At 40.5% G+C, this 19,422-nt stretch overlaps 3 protein-coding genes across 5 annotated transcripts; 1 reads left to right on the plus strand and 2 right to left on the minus strand.

Annotated features, from left to right (window-relative positions):
- Nucleotides 1-340: 340 nt before the first annotated feature.
- Nucleotides 341-5,558, minus strand: ecd (ecdysoneless homolog (Drosophila)). Of its 2 annotated transcripts, none has more exons than XM_086172027.1 (14): nucleotides 5,446-5,558; nucleotides 5,123-5,344; nucleotides 4,878-4,995; nucleotides 4,710-4,759; nucleotides 3,991-4,169; nucleotides 3,444-3,636; nucleotides 2,604-2,732; nucleotides 2,396-2,521; nucleotides 2,235-2,320; nucleotides 2,033-2,136; nucleotides 1,275-1,527; nucleotides 1,060-1,127; nucleotides 761-981; nucleotides 341-658 (listed from the first exon to the last, which is right to left on the minus strand). In XM_086172027.1, the coding sequence occupies exons 2-14, from the start codon at nucleotides 5,237-5,239 to the stop codon at nucleotides 440-442; spliced, it is 1,863 nt and encodes a 620-aa protein (XP_086028153.1). In that variant the 5' UTR covers nucleotides 5,240-5,344; nucleotides 5,446-5,558; the 3' UTR covers nucleotides 341-439. The 2 variants fall into 2 exon arrangements, with proteins under 2 accessions (XP_086028153.1, XP_086028144.1); XM_086172018.1 differs by having other exon boundaries at nucleotides 4,710-4,797.
- A 400-nt stretch (nucleotides 5,559-5,958) lies between these two features.
- fam149b1 (family with sequence similarity 149 member B1) lies at nucleotides 5,959-15,101 on the plus strand. 2 transcript variants are annotated; one of them, XM_086172053.1, is made up of 16 exons: nucleotides 5,959-6,450; nucleotides 7,503-7,619; nucleotides 8,608-8,752; nucleotides 9,439-9,587; nucleotides 9,757-9,891; nucleotides 10,280-10,441; nucleotides 10,521-10,702; nucleotides 10,785-10,927; nucleotides 11,789-11,857; nucleotides 12,378-12,490; nucleotides 12,645-12,869; nucleotides 13,324-13,447; nucleotides 13,561-13,686; nucleotides 13,841-13,922; nucleotides 14,064-14,201; nucleotides 14,300-15,101. In XM_086172053.1, the coding sequence occupies exons 1-16, from the start codon at nucleotides 6,404-6,406 to the stop codon at nucleotides 14,380-14,382; spliced, it is 2,040 nt and encodes a 679-aa protein (XP_086028179.1). In that variant the 5' UTR covers nucleotides 5,959-6,403; the 3' UTR covers nucleotides 14,383-15,101. The 2 variants fall into 2 exon arrangements, with proteins under 2 accessions (XP_086028179.1, XP_086028187.1); XM_086172061.1 differs by lacking the exon at nucleotides 11,789-11,857.
- dnajc9 (DnaJ (Hsp40) homolog, subfamily C, member 9) lies at nucleotides 14,989-18,267 on the minus strand. Its single transcript, XM_086172073.1, has 5 exons — nucleotides 17,944-18,267; nucleotides 17,341-17,481; nucleotides 16,555-16,809; nucleotides 15,568-15,654; nucleotides 14,989-15,474 (listed from the first exon to the last, which is right to left on the minus strand). Exons 1-5 carry the CDS (start codon nucleotides 18,115-18,117, stop codon nucleotides 15,361-15,363), a joined length of 771 nt encoding a protein of 256 aa, XP_086028199.1. The 5' UTR covers nucleotides 18,118-18,267; the 3' UTR covers nucleotides 14,989-15,360.
- Between the last annotated feature and the right edge of the window lie 1,155 nt (nucleotides 18,268-19,422).

Here is a 19,422-nt window from a genome sequence, read left to right on the forward strand (position 1 = left end):
GAAAAGGGAGCAAATGTGTTTTAAATGATTTCAGTCTCTTTCAACGAATGAAAATACACATTAAAACCACAACAAAGATAAATAGCTACAGAAATGTTTTGTTTTTCTGTCTTTGAAACTGTCATTTTTCCCCAAGGAATTTTTAAATATATCAATGATGGATCATCCTGTATTTGTACCGTGATATGAACCGAACCATTTTGGGACATTTCCGTGAGTGCACTGCCTCTGGGGAAAAAAAAAAACCTCTTCATCTTGATTGAGTTTTGTGTTATTTTTAGGAGTCAGTGTCATCTGGAGGTAAATCTAAGTGAGTTGGGAGTAAAGGTCAGACTAACACATTAAAACACACTACCCTTCACCTTTTTCAGTGTTCTTTCTTTTTGTCTGGGGTCAAAAGAGGAAGAAGCCCGCGAGTGGTTTCTCCTTCATTAGTCCTTCACGGGTGATCGGAATTGGGAGGGAGCTGTATCCCTAGACTCTGTAGCAGGTTTGAAGCCGGACCAGCCAGGCCGGCTTGGCAGCTGAGGGACTCCAGCAGGTTAGTGACAAGGTTGACGTCCACGTCCAGAGGCTGAATCTCCTCCTCAAACATTTCCTCAGTCCCATCTTCCTTTGGATTGACGGGCTTCTTGTCCAAATTTGTTTTGCTGGGCCCCTGCAGAAAGCCCAGATATGATGACAAAAATTAATATGATATAAAAAACATGAATTCTCATTTATTACATGCACAAAATGGAAGTCAGAAGGATGATCTTACTGCCACACTGAAGCTTTGCCCAATATTGGTGGTCATCAGCTCCTGATCCATTTGATCCATATATTTTCTGAGACTGTCCAAAGTGCCCCTTCCATTCACATCTCCAAGGCCACATGACTGTTCTTCCTCTTCTTCATCTTCTTGACCATCATCAACATCCTCACCATCATCGCTGTCCTCTAGATCATCTAGATCATCCGAGTCCAGCTCCTCTTTGTGCCCTTAAAGAACGAGCAAATATAAAGGACAGAATGGATAAAAATAAGTAAAGGTTCTGCAAGAAGTTTTTCTCCGCATACCTAGAAGTTGGTCCACTGCACTGCTCAGAGAGGCCGGATCAAAACTGAAGGGCTGAGTTGAACTCGTCCTGTAATGCACACGAAAAAAAAATGATTACGTAGGGACTGTCAGTCATTACAACACATCATTCATTAAACTCAGTGGCCTTGGATTTTGTTTCTTATGATTTAATCCTTATTGCGGCCCTGCTGTTATTCACCCATCCCGGTCTTACCAAGGCAACTCTGCACCTTCGTGTGATGACGTGGCACCGAGAAAGTGCTTCATTTTCTGACTGACAGCGATCAGGCTATAACCAGCTTCCTCTTCCTCTTTGCTGCCCTCTGACTCCTTTGTCCTCTCTGCTGCGTTGGGCTGCGTGCGTCTGGTGGAAGCGGAGTATTTGCTGCCAAAATCGGCTCCGCCCCCACTTCTCTCCTGCAGCAACAGCTCCAAGTCTTTGGCTGTGATATCCAGCCAGCTGTCACCTGGAGTTCAGCACAAAGAGGAAGTAATTACTGTGAGCGACTGGGGGGTTGGGGGTGGATGGTGCACAGCAAAAAGGCCAGAAGCTGAAAGGAGACAGGGCGAGGATACTCCCATGAGGCAGTGGTCACAGTCACGATCATGATAGCCCTACTTTATGATGAGCATAAAACAATAAACCTCCACAGCAACTACTTTGCTGAAAGTTGAATAATGTTGCACTCACATTACACTTGGGTGAGTGGGTTCAAAAACCCTCCCCCACTTTTTCTTGGAGTTTTCACTACTTTTTCACTACAATTTTCCACACGCACATATTTCTAACTGTGACTTTTGAGACATGCCGAGTCTTTATTACTGAATTCGAAACTAATGATGAACACAAGCTGATGAAATTGTCCGTGTTCTTGAAAGATAAACCTGCTTTGAAAGATTCAAAAAAATGCTTTGGGTCACAAAGCGGTGTCGATTATGGTCTGGTCTTCGAGTGTACGCGCTTTCACTCACTGTCCTCCGGGGGGAGCTGTGGCTCTTGTTTTTTCAGCTCCTCCAAATTGAAGGGGATGCAGGTGCGGAGCAGCTGTAGGATCTCTTCGCCAGGGGACGTGACACTACAGACACATGGAGAATTCTATATTTAGGGCAAATCCTTCACGAATCCTTCACAATTGCACGCTTTCATAGCAACATGCAAATTCACGATTCTCACCTGGACTGAGAGGCGACGGTTTGTTTAAAGAAGTTTTCTGCTAATCTTGTCAGATTTCTGTGTTGCGCGGAGCCTTCAATTTCTCCCTGCATTTGAAAAAAAACATTACAGACCGCTATATAACATTTGAATCAGTGTCCGTGGCCAACGGTGATACGTACACGGAAGTACCCATTCCTTCTCAGGCTTTCCATGAATCCTTTCCATTGTGGGTTACAACTGATGGGGGTGTCAGCCTCAGAAGAGGGAAGTCTACACCTGGAGCACAGGATCTCAAATCCATGTGCCTGAATGAAGGACACACACACACAATTAAATATAAGCAAAATATATCAAACACAATGCAAAACTTAGAAGACTTTAGCTCACCAGCTTCATGCCAAGCTCCTGAGCTCTGTACTGAGGGTGAGAACTTGGAGGCAAGGTGAAACCGCTCCTCCGGTCTGGACAGAACTGCTGTTGTCGTAGCTGGGCATATAGGCAACGGGTGAACGTCACCTGTAGGAGAATGCAAGTACGCAGCCTCATAAATTATGCAATTCTGGACAGCTTAAGGAGACCACTGAAAATCTCAATTACTATAAATTTACGCAACATCTTATTGGGGCTGGACATCCAGATCTGCTTTTGACACAGTAAACTCAATATATTGATTGCAACATCAAAAGAACAAATTTCGAGTTAAGTGGAAGTTGTTCAAAGAAAATATATATTTTTATATACATATACACACACATATATATATATATACACACACATATATATATATACATATACACATATATGTATATATTTATATACAAATAAAAAAATCTGCAAAATTAATACTGTTAAAGTGCAAAAAGAAAGCACAATTTGGTATGAAATGGCAAAAAACAAACAAAAAAAACAAAACAAAAATCAGTCAGAAGTTACCTAAATATTGACCATGAAATAACAATATGAACACCATTTGATGACTGTGAAAGTATATATTCAGTCATATTGTTTCCATTATAAATGTTTTCTGAAGGCCTTCTGAGTGTCTTTCACAAGCATTCAAATAAAAGTAGAAGTATAATACTCTATTTTACTGTAAAACCATTGTTCATATGCACTGAAATGGGCTGCAGTTGCATTCCTTGTTTTTTCATCCAATCCAGCCCAGCTTGGTAGCCGATCTTTTCTCTGCCCTCACATCAAATATGTAACATTTTTAAATGTGCGCACCGCTGTTAGGACGCGTGTATCAGGGGGGAAGGTCTTGAAGATGCGGCATGCCTGGAGATCCACCGGATCGCGTAGGTAGAATGCTGACACCGCGGAGGCGACCAGATCTGGTCTTTGTGCCAACACTAGGGCAATGCCAGCCGGTACGAAGCAGTGGGCTCGATGCTGCTCAGTTTTGATCTTCTCTGGATACCTGAAAGAAAAAAAAAAAGGAGGAAAATCAATTATAGCTGGTTCTAATTTGCCTCCTAAATGCAGCCTTGTTTTGCATCAACGGCAGAGACTTGGTGAGCTTGGTATTTCCTTTAAAAATCACAGCATTTTATAATAAATTGTAAGCATTTCAATAGACTATTAATTAATGACCCCCCCCCCAAAAAAATATGTGAATATCTTGAGGTGTCAAAATACGCCATCTTCTAATGAGCAGTCTCATGGTCAGTCTTAGAATCAAAACATAGCTTAAGTTCTCAAAGAAAATTAACAATTCTGACACATTGTGACATTTGAATGTTGAAAAAGATGAAGAACAATTCTGTCCTCTTACCCTCCTAATCGCTTGTTCACAGCTGAAGATATCTTTGGCCCTGCTTGACAGGCCTCGGGCTGAGTTGAGAGCAATTCTAAAGCTTGTCTGACGGTTGGCGCGGCATCCTTTGGGATCCCAAACGGATTGGAACGGGACGGACAGGGCAGGATGTGCAACCCCCCCCTATAAAGGAATACCTGATGAAAAAAGAGAAAATTAATAAAATAAGGATATAAAAAATGATCATTGTACAGAAACTACTCTACACTGCAACATTGGGCATAACTGCTTCCCTGTGCAATTAAATACAATGACAGAGATTTCAGATGATTTATATAAATTCCCTCGATAACCTCTTTTGGTTATTTCTTTTTGAAGTCCATTTATCCCAGCTTTGATAAAGTGTCCTGAAACATGTCAGTGCTGAATCATCTCCAGTTACAACTACATTTCAATGAAGGAGAACTGAATGAAGCAACAGTGAATAAATATAAATTAAACCGTGATCAGCAGTTTTAAGCATCACCGCAGTTATAAAAGTCTCTCAATGATTCCTGAAAATCATTGAGTTTATTAACTGAATGACCAAAGCAAAGGCATCCAAATTTATGGTATGCTTCTGGAAAAGGTTGACAGTCACATCAGACATGTTTATATTTGCATTTTAAAAAGCAAAAACAAATAAGCAACCAAATCAGAGCCCCTGGCTCAATCCTTTGTTCAAGAGAAACACTCACCCTGTTCTCACTGGTGTCTGGATTCAGCCACTTGGGAAGAAAATCTGCAGCTTCGATAAGAAGAAAATCTCCATCATTGTCCTCAACTCTACACATAAAAATACAAAGATAACTGACCACTGTCATAGAGTAAACACAGATATATTAAATATCTTTTCTTTTTCTTACTTGGCTGCAAGCTCTGGAAATTTTTCTGTGATTTTCTTAAGAAGATAAACAATAAACCACTCATCCTCCACATTGTCTCCAAAATTCGTACTGCCTCCAATGTGAGCTGGCACACCTCCTATTCACGGAGAAGAAACACATCAAAACAATGTTTCAAAAGAAAAGTAGCAACAATGCGATTTATCAATCAGATCTTAGATAAAGAGCGAGGTTTTATATATATATATGTATATGTATATACTGACCTTTCTCGGTATGGTACTTGAGGCTGAATGGCTGATTCTGCCAAATGTATTCCACCAGGAACGGGGCGACCGTAGCCAGTATCTCCTCCAAGAGATTGGAAAGCTGTTCTTCCGCATGTTCTAAAGCAGAACTGGACTGGATCAAGAAGAGTTTGTACTGGACAACGTCTTCTTGAATCACTTTTCTGTGCAATGCGCTCATCTTTCCAGTTTTAGAGATACCTTGAAATGAGGGGAGAGCAAACTATTAGCATAGGAAATGAAGTAAATTCATCACACGTCGGCGTTGCCTTTTTGTCATTTTGTTTGTTAGTCACAACTACCTTTAATCCTGTAATTGAGCAAATATTTACATCAGAAAAATTAGTTTCCACGAAAATAAATAAACTTGAGTTTCTACGAACGTCTTTATCACGCCGAAGAGCCAGAGTGGGTGTTACTGTTGGTTGTACTCGTGTGCTTCGAGTGAAAAATTATTAGTTCCTACAGTAAATATATCTGGAGAATTTCGCGGATTGTCCCGGCAGAAAATTAACAAGGTCAAAATTTGTTGTGATAAAATAAAAGGTGAAACAATTTTAACGAAAAACGGGAAAAAAAGTATACTTTTATACTTGGCTGTGTGAATTCAATATTCGGTCGAACTACGGCTACATTTCATGAACGGAATTACGTCACCGAAATGAAATCTGGGAAATGTAGTTTTACGGTCGAGCCAATGACGATCTAGTTATGGCCGCGTGTAATACAGATCCCGTGAGGCCATGCGCATACGAAGCTGCGTAACCATGACAGCCGTATTATTGTTATCCGCGGTGCTAGCATCTGTAGCATAGAGCATCAGCCGTGGTGGTAATAGCTAGCTAAAGTAACATTTCACGTTTCTGTTTTAATATATACAATGTAAATAGATGCAACATATCGATGACGCAACAAGCCATTTTACTGTTTATTGCGTGTTTATTAAGAATATAGTGTGTTCTGACAAATTTGGAAACTACCCGTAATGCCTTCTGTAATTTGTAACTTATACGTAGGTCCATGTAACGTTAGCTAGCTGATCTATTTTTAGACGTAGCCCTTTCTTAACATCAGGTGCGACCTTCAGAAAGAACATTAGCAATTGCAGCCAAAGCCCTCAGGGTTCTTTTGAATAATCGGTTATCTGAAGACCCGAGGAGATGTCCGAACCCTGGCTCGTCTGTTCATACCGAGCACAGGACCTGAGGGCGAAAATGAAAGATGAGGACATGAGCTTGTAGAGCCGGGAGACCAGGGAGAATGATTTCACGATACAGCAGAAGACCTGTATCACACAAACTCGAGATGTGAGTATGGAGAATTTGCTGTCGAGCGCAAAATGTGTTGTCTGCTTTTATACAGGAAAAATAAACATTGCTAACCATATGTGCGATGGTAAAATTGTACTCATGTTGTTTTTTTTTCTTGTACCTCTCTTATATCCCTTGTGATGTTTTGCTGTATAATCCGTAATGCATTTTGCAAACCCACCCGACTGGGTTGAGTGCATTTCTCTTATTGCCTTAATGAAATATCTCGCTGAAAGGGCTGGCGGAAGATGTGAGGCAGATGTGATGCAATGTGCAAAAGTAAAATGACATGAGATGGATATTTTTTCTTTGTGTGTTTTGTTTTGAGATTAAATTACAATAAATCATTACATTAGATATAAGACTTTGAAATAGTTGAAGTAGTGCAAACTAAACATTCTCATCTGCTACCATGAAGATAAAGCTCAAGTAAGACCACATGCTGTAGCATCATCATCATTTCGTGCATCACTCAGTTATCTTACTTTGTTTTCCTTGATAAGACAATTCAACTGGGGATCCATTGGTTGTTGCTAATAGATATTAGCCTGTATGATATTTCATACTATGAATATGATTGATATTGACGTGTTGTTTGGTGACTGGCCAACACTTGTGGCCTCATGCAGCTCTGAGCATATCAAAGGATATGCGCAAACTTAGGTGACCTTTTTCTAAGGTCACAGACATAAATCCCTCAGTGCTCTTTTGAAAAATCATTGTGCGTTTTTTTGGATCCCAAGTTAACTCTCCTTATTGGAAAGTTTAATTTTTTTTATCTAATTAAGGTGTTTTTCAATTACTTGGAAGTCATAAACTCTACTATTGTTAATTTACAGAAATTATCTATTTTTCGATTTATTGATTTCAAGGGTTCACATTTATTAAAATTAATCATTTACATCAAGCACACCTTCATCATATCATGTTCCTTCAGCTCTGGAGCCACCACTTACTATAAAAACTCAAAATATATCCTGTCAGAAATACAAATTCAGCTCACTTTCATTTTTCTCAAATAATTGTTCCAGTATCTTTTTTTCGTGCAGCCGTGGGTTGTCTCGAAGCAGCCTTGATCACCACCCTCCTCCAGAGGAAACAGATGATAACCAAACCTCTCAGCGCTACCTCCATAATGTGCAGGAAACTGCCTCCATCCATAACAGGTAACTCAATCCCGGTGTTCCACAATGAAGGGCATACTTGTTCAGCCTGGAGAAACACCTCCCAAGTGTGAATGCTACATCGTATCTGACTTTTTTAAAAGCAACAAAAATCTTTCTCTATAAGCATTGCAGTTCAGCGACAGAATTACAATCCACTCGGGCTTTGAAATTCGTATCACTAATCTATATAAGCAACAATACATACAAAAATGCTATTTGAACAGTAACTACAGATTTTAGTTCAGATAAGTTTGCTAGACCCAGGGAGCAGTACAAAATTTCAAAGTAACATAAATAACTTATGGCCTAAGATTGAAAGACATAGCTCTTGAATAAGGATAGGAAAAATCCCAATAGGACTGATATTTTCAGCAAAAAGCCCTCTGATTTCCTGGTTGCCACATTTGCTCAAAGAAACACCAGCTTAAAAATGATCATAACTTGAAATGGGAATGCCCCCAAAAGAATTTGAATTGATTCAATTCACACTTTGTCATGTTGACATCAGTTGCTCTCGATGAACTACTGAGCTATTTTATATTTGTGTGTGTGTGTGTGTGTGTGTGTGTGTGTGTGTGTGTGTGTGTGTGTGTGTGTGTGTGTGTGTGTGTGTGTGTGTGTGTGTGTGTGTGTGTTCATATAATGTCCTGGCAGTGTGATTTGTTATCATATAACTTGTAGCAGACAGCTGATTATTCGGGTTCCCCAAAGGTGAAAGAAGATACAGACATGGCAGATTAATTGATATCACATTGCCTTCGTCAGATGTGCAGTTAAAAGAATAAGTAATGAGTCTGCCTGTTAGAATATTCAATGAATTTGACATTTGCCCTTTATGTTCTACCGTGAAACCTCTTCTGTCAGTGACTTTTCACCATAAGATTAATTTGCCTTATGACATTCACTCGTTAAACAGTTGTACACAAAGAGAAATGGAATGCTTTGTCCAATAAGCCCGTTTTGACAATGTTATGTATTATGTCTTTAGATCTGATACTTCTGCTGCCTCAGGTCACTCAGGCTGTCCCACCGTCATTTCTGTAGACTCCAACCAGTCTTGGTCAGGGATCCACAGCTCCACCGGCACTGGCATCTCCACAGAGAGGAGCTCTGTGTTTTCCTGGGGCTACGATGTAAGTTGGCTCCCAAGAAAAAACATTCATTTTCCGAAGCAATGAAGTCGGATCAAGAGTGCATCGAGAGGGCATATTTCCATACTTTCTGGGAATGTTTTTTTTAAAAACAAAAGTATGGTCTGCAATCTAAATGTTGGATTTAGATTGATACATTTAATTTGGTATTTGAACTGCTTTATCAAAAATCTATGCAGAATGACAAATTTGGAACTATTCCATTGTTTAATAAACAATCTGTAACATTGTTAGTAACTGTGTTACTCTGATACCTCGCTGGACATAAGATCTGCTTCGCCTGGTTTGTTATTAAGCTGTGCTTTCTAGGTCTCTGTTGGTCTTGTGAAACTTCTCAGAACTCAATGATTTATTTAGTTTGCTGTCCTCAGGCTGCATCTGAGAGTGATGTAAAGTAACTCCACCCCAACTAACCTTTATCTTTTCGTCTGCTTCTACTGTTTTTAGTGTTGCACATTAATAGTCCAGCATAACCATAACCATAAACACGCAGGCGAATCCCAGGGGACTGCTGGAGCTGATTATTATGCACATTGAAGCTTGCTGAGAGTAGATGTGCTGCCAATAACTAAAGAACAGCTAGAAAAACAGACTCTTTCTGTACAAGAACACTGATACAAGTGTTATTCCTTCCCTTTTGACTTTCTCTCTACTTTCCCATCCCAAAGGAGTTTGACAAGGCGGCATCACGGCAGGTGCAGCAAATGTTTGAGGAGATTGATAAAGAGCTGTACGAGGGGAAAGGCAGCGGGGGCGGGATACTCCCGGGACTGCAGGATGAATGTCAACAATGGGCCACACGGTTCCCCCATCTTCGGTATAATGTCCTCCATTGCCTTCCAAACCTTTGTATTACCGAATGAACTGGCACAGCGGCAAGTGCAAGGATGAAAAGCCAAGCATGACTCCAAACCCGAAAGAACACTAAAATTTTGCATTTGAACACATTTATTTCCTGCATGTATTTATTTTGTGTCTTATTTTAGGATCCAGGGGACTCAGTTGCTATGTCCGAGTGACGAGGGCTTCCAGTGGTACGCCGCTTCGGCGGGGGTGAGCTCTACCAGCAGCCCATCAGCAAGCAAAGAGTGTACCGAGAAGGAAACTGATAAGGGCTCAGAGTAAGTCTTGAGTTACTGATTAAGAGGAGATATAAACGGTATATGCCACATAATTTAGAATTCTCATTGAAAATACAAAAAGCCTCACAGGGCAGAATCTGCCTGTTCAAAAAGAGCTGCTGTATTCGAAATGATAACATATCCAGTGTAAGTATCCAGAAGAACATTTTGCAAATGCTGTTGCTGTTATTTGTGTGTAAGTAGATGAGCATTAAATATCAGGATGTTATGAATACATAACTGTAATTTAGTGCCATGATTATTATATATATTTTAGCGTGAAATAATCCAAAACTCCTCTGTTGACATCAGGTATGTTTGGACATTTGTCTAAAAGTAAATCATTTAATGTATTCATGTTCAGATTCTGATTCAATCTTTGTTCTAGCTTAAATGTGCAAGGAAGGAGAGCAGCTCTGGTCAAATCTTCCTCAGCAGAGTTAGACGGGCCTCCTCGCCCCTCGAGCCACTCCAGCAGCCATGGCAAGGCAAGAGTGATTGAATTGGAAGGTGACATCGAGGAATATCTTGCATTTGATAGCATTGACCTGTAAGTTTCTCTCTCCATAAAGCACATAGGCCAACCTAATTTTGGTTTCTTTTATGAGAATAGTCGCTCATTTTTACAGGGAGGACCGGTCGGAATTGGATTGTTCGGAGAACACCCGCAGGCATCGCTGTATGCCCCCAGTCTCGCCGTACAGGTGCCGGCATCAGGCCGTTCTTGACCTGCTGTTCGATGATGTGTGGCGGGAGTTGGTCGGCTGCATGAAAGAACTGGTCCATCGCCATTGGGCATGCTACACTTCAAGTACGGTCAATTTATATGCATTATCTTTTTTAAATGCCCGTCACAATATGCAGCTGAAGTGGTAACATCCGTCGTTCACCAGGTGACGAAAAGATTTCTGGGAGCTTGAGCCCTGTGCAGCAAGATTCCCAGAACCCCGTAATGCTGTTCTCCACACTGCCCATGATGCTGCCAAAACTTGGCCAGAGCAGGGTGCCACCACTCACAGCTGGCCTGCAGGTCCAGGTCAGTGGTTTATAAACAGCGGAGTGTCTGAGTACGTGAGCAAATTATTTACTTTTATCATAGTAAGAAGCTCAGGAGTGCAATTCAAAACTGAGTACTGGTAGCTTACTTTTTTCCCCCAATATGCTTGCTTTTCTTCAGATTATTGAAGTTTACATGAAATTTAATTTTTCTTATGTTCATATTTGGCGATGAGCAAACCGATCCTTTCCTTTCTATCTTTTTTGATAGCAGTTTAGTTCAAATGGACCTCGTTCAGAAAATCAAGCATGTTTGGAGTTGCCTGTCGTCTTGTATTTAGATTTCACAAAACAGTTATTCATTTTTTTGTATCAAGCTATTTATTTACTTTGAAGAGTTAAACATCTTGTACTTTGAGATTATTACATCATTATGGGGTGAATGCTACAATCATAACATGCACATAAGAGCGTTTTTGCTGACGGTAGGCTTCTGATTCCACCATTCTTTATGCTGAGTCATAGCAAGATGTTTATCAATATGAAAACCAAGATAGTACAACGCTGATCTAAAAAAATGCCAGATATCAACACTACATTTAATCAGCTGGTAATTCTGATGTAACTTAAAAAGTCACTTTTCTCAGTTGGACAAACTCATCTGCTTTCACTCCTGCCTGTAACTCAGTCTTTCTATGCTTCATTAACTGATATCACTGTTTTTCCTTCTTTTGTCTTGCCCTCACTTCACCAATGATGTCTCTGTCCACTCTTTCTCTTGTTCTGTTTTTCATTCGACTGTTCATTTAAAAAAAAAAAATTGCCGTCTTTATGTCTCTTCCACATTCCCCAACATTTCCTTTATATCCACTATCTTCATCTGCTCATACCTCTCCCAAAGAACTCAAACTCAAGGGGCTCAAAGCACAAGTCCAGACGGAAATCCAAAAAGCAGAAAAGGCCATCCAATGTATGTAACTCCCGTATCTAGAGCCAAAATGGAAGTGTGTTGTGTGCACACCACCCATGGCGGCTCATGATCTTTATCTCTAGAATAACTGTGCTTGTGCCTGTTGATTAACACCAAAACATCACTATTGTTAACTTTCTTTTTGACTTTATGACTTTAGACCATTGTGTTCTTCCTTGAGAATGCTTGGATGGATTATTTTTGCTAGTTCTTGCTTTTCCTGCATTTTATGCCTTGTGAATGTTATTGTTTGGCGGTATAGCAGACACAGCTGACTTTGCATGATAAATAACCGCTGCAGTTTGTACATGAAAATAACTTAGCAAAGCAGCCCTGCTAAAATATATAATTCATAGCAAATCTGTTTCTCCTCTTGTTTCATTTCTCTTTTCTTGCTTTACAGTTTCTTAACCATTGAAATTACGTTGTTATTTTTTTGGTTCTAACATACCTTATTTTTATGTTGTCCCTCTCCCTCACCCACTTCCCTTCGATTTCAATACTTTACGCCGTACCCAAGGCTGGAAGGGTCTCAGGCGGAGCTTTGGCGAACCAGCACAACTTGAACGACCTCATCGTCATCCATAGCATCTCCCTGCAGCAGAGGAACCTGAGTGTGCTGGATAAGACCCAGTATGGCCACTGATTCTAACCAATAAGCATGTCTTTTTTTGTCCCTTGTCCTGACACCTTGTTTGGCAGTGTGGCTTGCCAATTGGCAGCGGGTTGAAATGCACCATTCATCATTTGTGCTCCACTTTTCTCCTTCCCTCGTTCTTGTTCTCAGGGAACCAGAAGAGCGCACATCCCACAGACCGGGTTCCAGCGCGGCCCCTTCCAGCAAACCCCGTCCTCGTCGAACCCTGGAGCAAAGCACGTCTTCCCTCTCCCGCCCGCCCCAGTCGGCGAGACGCAGGAACCCTCACCCGCGAACACTCCAGCCACTGGTCCCGAGCCTAAGTCAGTCCAGCGCAGTGGCTTCCATGGATGAGGTCATCCGCGGGACACGTTTGTGAGTTTGGCCCCAATAACAATCCAAACTTCTTTAATTTCTCATTTTCCCGCTCTGTACTATTCCCCTCCCAAGTGGAAGTACTTGGGAAAGTATGTCACAGCTAACATTGATTTCAAGCAATATCACCAAATTAAGATCTTTTAACATTTACTCAAAGTATTTGCGCATTTTTTTAAATAATACTTTGACAATCAGAGAACTTGCCAAGAATTAACATTTTTCTTGCTGTAATTCATTGTACCGTGGAATTGTTGCATCCTCGCATTTTGATCTTAAGGCAACCAGCAGATCGAAATCCTAAGCAGCAGCCAGGACAGATTTTAAATTGGATTATGCTAAACTAAGCTAGTTATCCTATGCCAAAACCATTTATCTCTCAATCTAAGTGAGCAATAAATGTTATGTTTATCGTTGAAACCTGTGACTTTTGATCCCTCTTTACTATATAAAGAGCTACGGCCAGCGACTGCCTGAATTCTCCACTGCTGCCTCTGAGCAGGAACACACTCCTGCCCCCCATCGGCATCGGAGAACAAGAATCCTCTCAGCCAGGGCAGCAGTCTAAACCTGCCCAGGTAAAAACAACTTCACCCAGGCATTTGTTGGATGACAAATGTTTTTTTTTTTTTTTTTTTATGGAGTCACTTAGGGAACAATTGTGTGCTTTTTTTTTTTCCAATTCCTCCAGCGCCTGAAAGGCCCATCAAACCGCGCCCACAGTGCGATAAATGATGAAGGTAGCAGTTCAGTACCGAGAGATCGTCATCACCTCCTGGACGGTTTCTCCCGCCCCAACACCACTCACACATACAGGGTAGGATTTGTGATTGTTATACCCACTTATAGCCACTACAACACTTCGTTTTTTTTTTCTTGCTGTTATGACTCAAGCATTTGGGTCCTATATATCTATCTACATTATAGTAGCTTTAGAATTTAAAGGAGACAATCGGTGTCTGTCTTTTCAGTCGGACACACCTTACCGGCGCTCCTTCACAGTGCTGGACAACATCGGGCAGGGGAGGCCGGGCAGGTCCTCCATAGGCACAGGTCAGAAGTTCATCTTGAATTATAGAACAGAAATCTGCTGCCGAACATAATGAGACCCGTCTGCTTTAAGCTTTGCATGCTTGGCAAAATCCTATCAACAAATCCGAGATCACTTATGAATTTATTCACCAATGACCACAGACTCCCTGGGGATTGGTGTAACCGGCATCAGTCTTGGAATCAGCAGCTCGTCTTTCTTGGACTCGTTCTCACACCACCCCTTGGGTCACTCAGTCATTAAAGATGAAGAGGAGCCCGAGCCTCAAGCTCCTGTCCCAGGTCAGATGAAAAAAAAGCCTGAAAACCCTCTTGACTTTTTAATTATCCATTTGATAAGTAACTTTAAATATATGTTTTTAATTCTTTCTGCTTCCTAGCTTCAACGGTGCCTGTGTTTGTTCCATCTCGGTCTAATACCCGGGGAGGTATCTCATCCAGAGCCAGCAGGCCCGGACCATAGTTCCCCCCCCCCACTCAGTCTTCACAACCGTCAGCCATTCATCTTGAATTCATCTCAAACTGCAACATGGCAGCACCTGTTCTACGGAGGTAGCAGAATATTTTCAAATTATGCTGCTTTATCGACTTTTAACGTTTTGTTAAAGGCCTATTTTTGTATCTCAGATCAGCTGGTGTGGCTGCCAAACACAAATGACCACAAACAAAAAGTCTCTGGCTTCAACTACAATGTGAGGTGTATGTGTGGATATTTTAACTCAGTATGTATGAATGTGCATTATCTATTAGTGAGTGTACTGTATAATGTCTTCTGCTGAGTGGTGTGCCGATAATGACTATGCAGGAAACAACTAATCCATCAAGAGTAAAACGCACTTTCAGTCTTGTACTGTATCTTTCTAAAAAGGACACAGCTTTTCAGATGAAATGTAAAAGCACTGATTGCATTTTCAGCCCAAACATTTTCAACCTGTTGCACCTCATTTCTATGACTATGTAGATACATTTGTAGAAAAAGATTTGTTTATCATGTCTGTGCAAAATACAGCTTTTGATGTGAGTTCTGCATTATTACCTGCGTTGAGCCAAATGACCATGCTTTGTCAGGTAATATCAGGGTAATTTATTTTAATTTTTTCCTTTATTCATTGTTAAAATATTACCAGACAGCCATGCTACAAAAGGTGACAAAATCTTGAAAATTACAAGTATTTCTTCAATGCATTTTGTTTTGATTTTTTTATACAAAATAAAATCAAAGTACATGTAATGTATATAAATATGAATTCGTTTATTTTCTATGAAGGGTCTGAGATCAACAACATTTAACATTTACACACTGCTATTAAGAAAATGAACAGAATGGACACATTAATTAAATGTCATAAAATGGCCAAGTCACAGTCACCAAGAGCTTAATCTACAAGTGCGTAGCCATTCGAATATAACTTTTAACTGCAGGGAACAAAGTGTGTACTTTTCACTTTTTTCGTTTTTTTTGGCCTTTTTGGGATTTTTCACTCTTTTTGGAGTACTTTGCTTCCAAGTCAGACAGGAGACTGTTGAAGTTCTGCTCCCTTGACTTCTGTCTTTGCTGCAAAACAAAATAATCAGATTCATGAGGGTACGGGGAAACAAACCCAGGCCAGTTACGTCTGTTTAAAAAAAAAAAAAATCCATCTTTTACCTTCAGCATCATCACAAGACTGTCCTCCTGATCGCCAAGCCCCATCTCTTTCTGCAGTTCTTCCGCTTCTTGACGCTCTCTGTCAGCCTGGAAGGTCATGTGTAAAACAAATTGATATATCTGGATACTTCTTTACACCATCACAGGTGTAAAAAGGTACCATTTGAGAACACTTCATCATTATGTAGTACTATACAGTATTTCAGTGATAGTATGGGTGATGACCTATTCAATCTCTAAAATGGAGTGACGCAAACCTGGGAGTACTTACCAGAATATTACTCAGGTTACTTGTTTGTTGTTTCAAAAAAAAAAACAAAGATTACAATATTTTCCGGACTATTGAGCGTACCTGAATATAAGCTGCACCGGCTAAAAATATACAAAAAATATGTGTACATATATAGGCCCCACTTGTATATTAGCCGCAGATGACCATGTTGTAAGATGAGACATTTTCACAGAAACATTTTTTCTAAACTTTTAATGAAATACATACCAGTAACATCCTTAAATAAGCAGTGGAAATGCTATTTTTCTGAACAGTGCCTGTAACATGGCTGATGAAAAAGATTAATAATAAATAACACAGGGAAAAATCCATCCATCCATCCTATCCCCGCTTTGTCCTACTCCAGCTGATCGCTATCTTCACCTTCCTCCTACGCACTAGAACCATTAGTCGCCCTATTACTGTATGAACAGCCACAGAATTTCATGGTTAATTTCATTGGTCCAATGTGACAAGGCTAAATGTTTTGGCAGCATGACTGTCGTTAGCCCAAAAAACAAAAATCCATAAATTAGCCGCATCACTGTTTAAGCCGCGGTGTCCAAAGCATGTGCAAAAAGTAGCGGCTTACAGTCTGGAAATTACGGTATTTTGAAAGACATCTATGTGTTGGACTTGCAAATTGACATTAATGGATATTTAGTATTAATAGTACACAGCACCAAATGTATCAGTATCATCGCCAAAGTTCTTACCCTCTTCCTCCGAGCTTTTTTCTTCTTGTTACTTTCCTGGGAGAAAGCTGGGTACTCTGTGACCTCTTCGCTCTGGATGGCTTCCTGGATGATGGCGCTCACCCGCGGCTCATCTTCCTGGGAGCAGCAAATAGCCGAGGCCATGATAGCATCCATATCCCCCTGGTGCTGTGTGTACAGGTTGATGACATCCTTCCTCTCCTCTTCAGAACCTTTATATTTCTTTTCGAATTCCTTGATGTCCTGCACAGTAATCTAGAGGAACAAATACAGAAGCAGTTTTATAAAACTGCAACAGGTTGTTTTCAGTACATGCGGCTCAATGTAAAAAAAAGATGTACAGCCTGGCTGGAAAGTGTCAGGTATGACGTGTGATGGTGGCTGGTGAGACGGGCAATGTTTTATGGACAGTGGCAGTGTGGAAAAGACATGGGGCTGAACTGGAGAGACCAGAAATGAAGATGCTGAGGTTCTCTGGCTGGGGTGGATAGGATCAGGACTGAGTCCTTAGATGTTTTGGAGATAAAGTCAGAGAGGGTGTGAACATACTGAGAAGAGGGATAGTGGATATATCAGTGGAAGATGTTGATGTTGAAGCTTCCAGGTAGATAGGCAGGAGGAAGAGGATATTTATGGCCATAGTGAAAGAGGTTGAAAGGTTAGTTGGTCTGAGTGTGACATTATGCAGAAGAGAGGGTTAGATGATTCACTGCGGCAACCCCCTAAAGGGAACAGCCAAAAGGAAAAATAGGTGAAGATCCATGTGACGAATTTTGCTCAAGGCACCTTGGGGAAGAGCAGCCTCCAGTAGTCTTCCCAGTTGCGGTCCTGACTCAAAACGTCAGACTCTTCATCCACCACTCCCTGTTCATCGTACACGGCCCTCTGCTCCTTATCACTGAGCACTGCATACAGTTTCCCCAAAACCTGGAGGGAAACACACTTAAGAATTAATTTGTCATCCTTAAAAAACATGATATTGTTGGCCATGAAATGTTAATTCAAAGCGTTTAAGGCAGTTTTTCTGTTCATATAAATATATGTGCGTGCGTATATATATACCCACATTAATTTTTTTTGATTTGCGGTTTAGCAGTGACATGCGCTACTGTAAACAAGTGTTTACATGTAGCATCTGTCGAGAACATTGGAAAACAAAAAAGGTTTCAGTGTTAATTGTTTTAATAGTTTACTGAAAAGTGATATGATTTTATTTTCATTGAAACTGTATTATACCAAGGTTTGGCAAAAAAAGCATTACATTAGCAAAAGAAAAGAAAAGATGAGGAAATAAAAAGGGTTGAGAGGAAGAGACTAGCATCTGAAGCTAACCAGCGTTAGCTAGCAAGCTAGCTCCGGTCACGTCCCGCGGCAAACTGCGAATTTCACCTGGAACTTCTCGGTGGCCTGCGGGTCGTCGGGCGCCCGGTCCGGGTGGATCTTTAGGGACGCTTTATAGTAGCTCCTCCGGATCTCCGCCTCCGTCGCCTCTTTGTTGATACCCAGCACCTCGTAGATGTTCGAAGTCTTAAAGAGCTCCTGACAGTGATCGAGCAAACCCATCGTAGCGCGTCTCTGGCTTGTTCGAAAACGTGTTGTTGTGTTTAACGCAATCCTGCGTTACAACTGGCGATAAAGTTGGCGTTACTCACAGAGCCGTTACTGACTTCCTTTTGTTTGCTGTGTTGATTTGGCGCGCTGGTCTGTCACGCACATCCGGTACGTGCCTACGTTGCAAATAAACGTGAGCTCCTATTGGTTTTCTACTTCCGATCCCCCAAGCTACGTGTTTGAGGCTTCTTGTGGCGTCATCCCTGCGTCTCTGTGATTTTATTTCTTTAATACTGCATTTATAAAACCTTTCATCTCCTTAAAATTGTATAAGAGAAAGCAATTTAAAATGGACATCTCCCGATTGTAGTTTTATCCTATTTAGTACATTCTTAAATGATTTTAATAAATGGATTTCGTTCCACTCTTACACTTACACTTACTACATATCTAAAATTATTATGAAAAAATCATATATTTTAAAGCATCTGATCATGTGTTTTGGTTACTGATCAATATCTTATCAAAAATAAGGTTTCTAGATTCAAAAAATAATTGTCAACTTTTTTTGACTATTGGGCTTCATCTCATGCGAATCTCACTTGGAAGTGAAAGATTCCTGGTTTCACCAGTAGCTAGGGTTTCTCAAATCCCGCTTCTACACCGTAAAGTAGATTTACTATGAATTAATCACAGACAGGTTTCATACTTGAAATAGACCATTAATTTTACACTAGAAATAAAAAAAATAAAAAAAAACCCTCACTAACCCAAGCTTACTTTTCTGTATATTTCCTGTGCATCGTGTATTTGCAGGTGTATTTGCAGTCCCTATGTCCTCTATTGTAAGTCGCTTTGGATAAAAGCGTCTGCCAAATGCAATGTCATGTAATGTAATGTAATGTAATATCTGTCTATATCGCAAAAGGCAGTTTTGAGTTTTTAGTTATCTGAGCTCTCATACACTACAAGCACATTATCCTCATTTGTAAATAACATTTCATAGTCATAACAGTGACCTTGATGGAATATTGAGGCATATTATGTTGGTACTTGATAAATAAGAAGTGACTTAATGTACTTGTATTAAAGCATTGTAAGTCAGCGGTGTACTATTTGAAGAGTCTAAACTTGTTCTAGTCAGTGCAGATCTATTAGGGATTGATCTAAAGTTGAAGGTCAGTTTGACACTGAATCTCATCATATCCCAGTGGTAATGGGAGTGCTGCACTATAAAATAAATACATTTCGATCACGCTTAATTCGAATGCTTGTCTTTGTACATACAACACTCCGTCAAAGAGTACAGATACCCTC

This window comes from Fistularia commersonii, chromosome 2 (assembly GCF_037954325.1).
Source record: "Fistularia commersonii isolate RoL2024-O1a breed Wild chromosome 2, RoL_Fcom_v1.0, whole genome shotgun sequence".
Taxonomy (NCBI): domain Eukaryota; kingdom Metazoa; phylum Chordata; class Actinopteri; order Syngnathiformes; family Fistulariidae; genus Fistularia; species Fistularia commersonii.

What these genes read in the sequence shown, in the direction of transcription:
- ecd (XM_086172018.1), bottom strand. Translation starts at nt 5,324, where the DNA reads ATGAGCGCATTGCACAGAAAAGTGATTCAAGAAGACGTTGTCCAGTAC. An exon ending in TTTCCAGAGCTTGCAGCCAA is followed by an intron (nt 4,798 to 4,877) that starts GTAAGAAAAAGA and finishes TTTTATGTGTAG; the next exon opens with AGTTGAGGACAATGATGGAG. An exon ending in GGCAAAGCTTCAGTGTGGCA is followed by an intron (nt 659 to 760) that starts GTAAGATCATCC and finishes GGCTTTCTGCAG; the next exon opens with GGGCCCAGCAAAACAAATTT.
- fam149b1 (XM_086172053.1), top strand. Translation starts at nt 6,404, where the DNA reads ATGATTTCACGATACAGCAGAAGACCTGTATCACACAAACTCGAGAT. An exon ending in TGTTTTCCTGGGGCTACGAT is followed by an intron (nt 8,753 to 9,438) that starts GTAAGTTGGCTC and finishes CCCATCCCAAAG; the next exon opens with GAGTTTGACAAGGCGGCATC. An exon ending in CAGCTGGCCTGCAGGTCCAG is followed by an intron (nt 10,928 to 11,788) that starts GTCAGTGGTTTA and finishes CCTCTCCCAAAG; the next exon opens with AACTCAAACTCAAGGGGCTC.
- dnajc9 (XM_086172073.1), bottom strand. Translation starts at nt 18,117, where the DNA reads ATGGGTTTGCTCGATCACTGTCAGGAGCTCTTTAAGACTTCGAACATC. An exon ending in GGAGGCTGCTCTTCCCCAAG is followed by an intron (nt 16,810 to 17,340) that starts GTGCCTTGAGCA and finishes TTGTTCCTCTAG; the next exon opens with ATTACTGTGCAGGACATCAA. An exon ending in GTCTTGTGATGATGCTGAAG is followed by an intron (nt 15,475 to 15,567) that starts GTAAAAGATGGA and finishes TTTGTTTTGCAG; the next exon opens with CAAAGACAGAAGTCAAGGGA.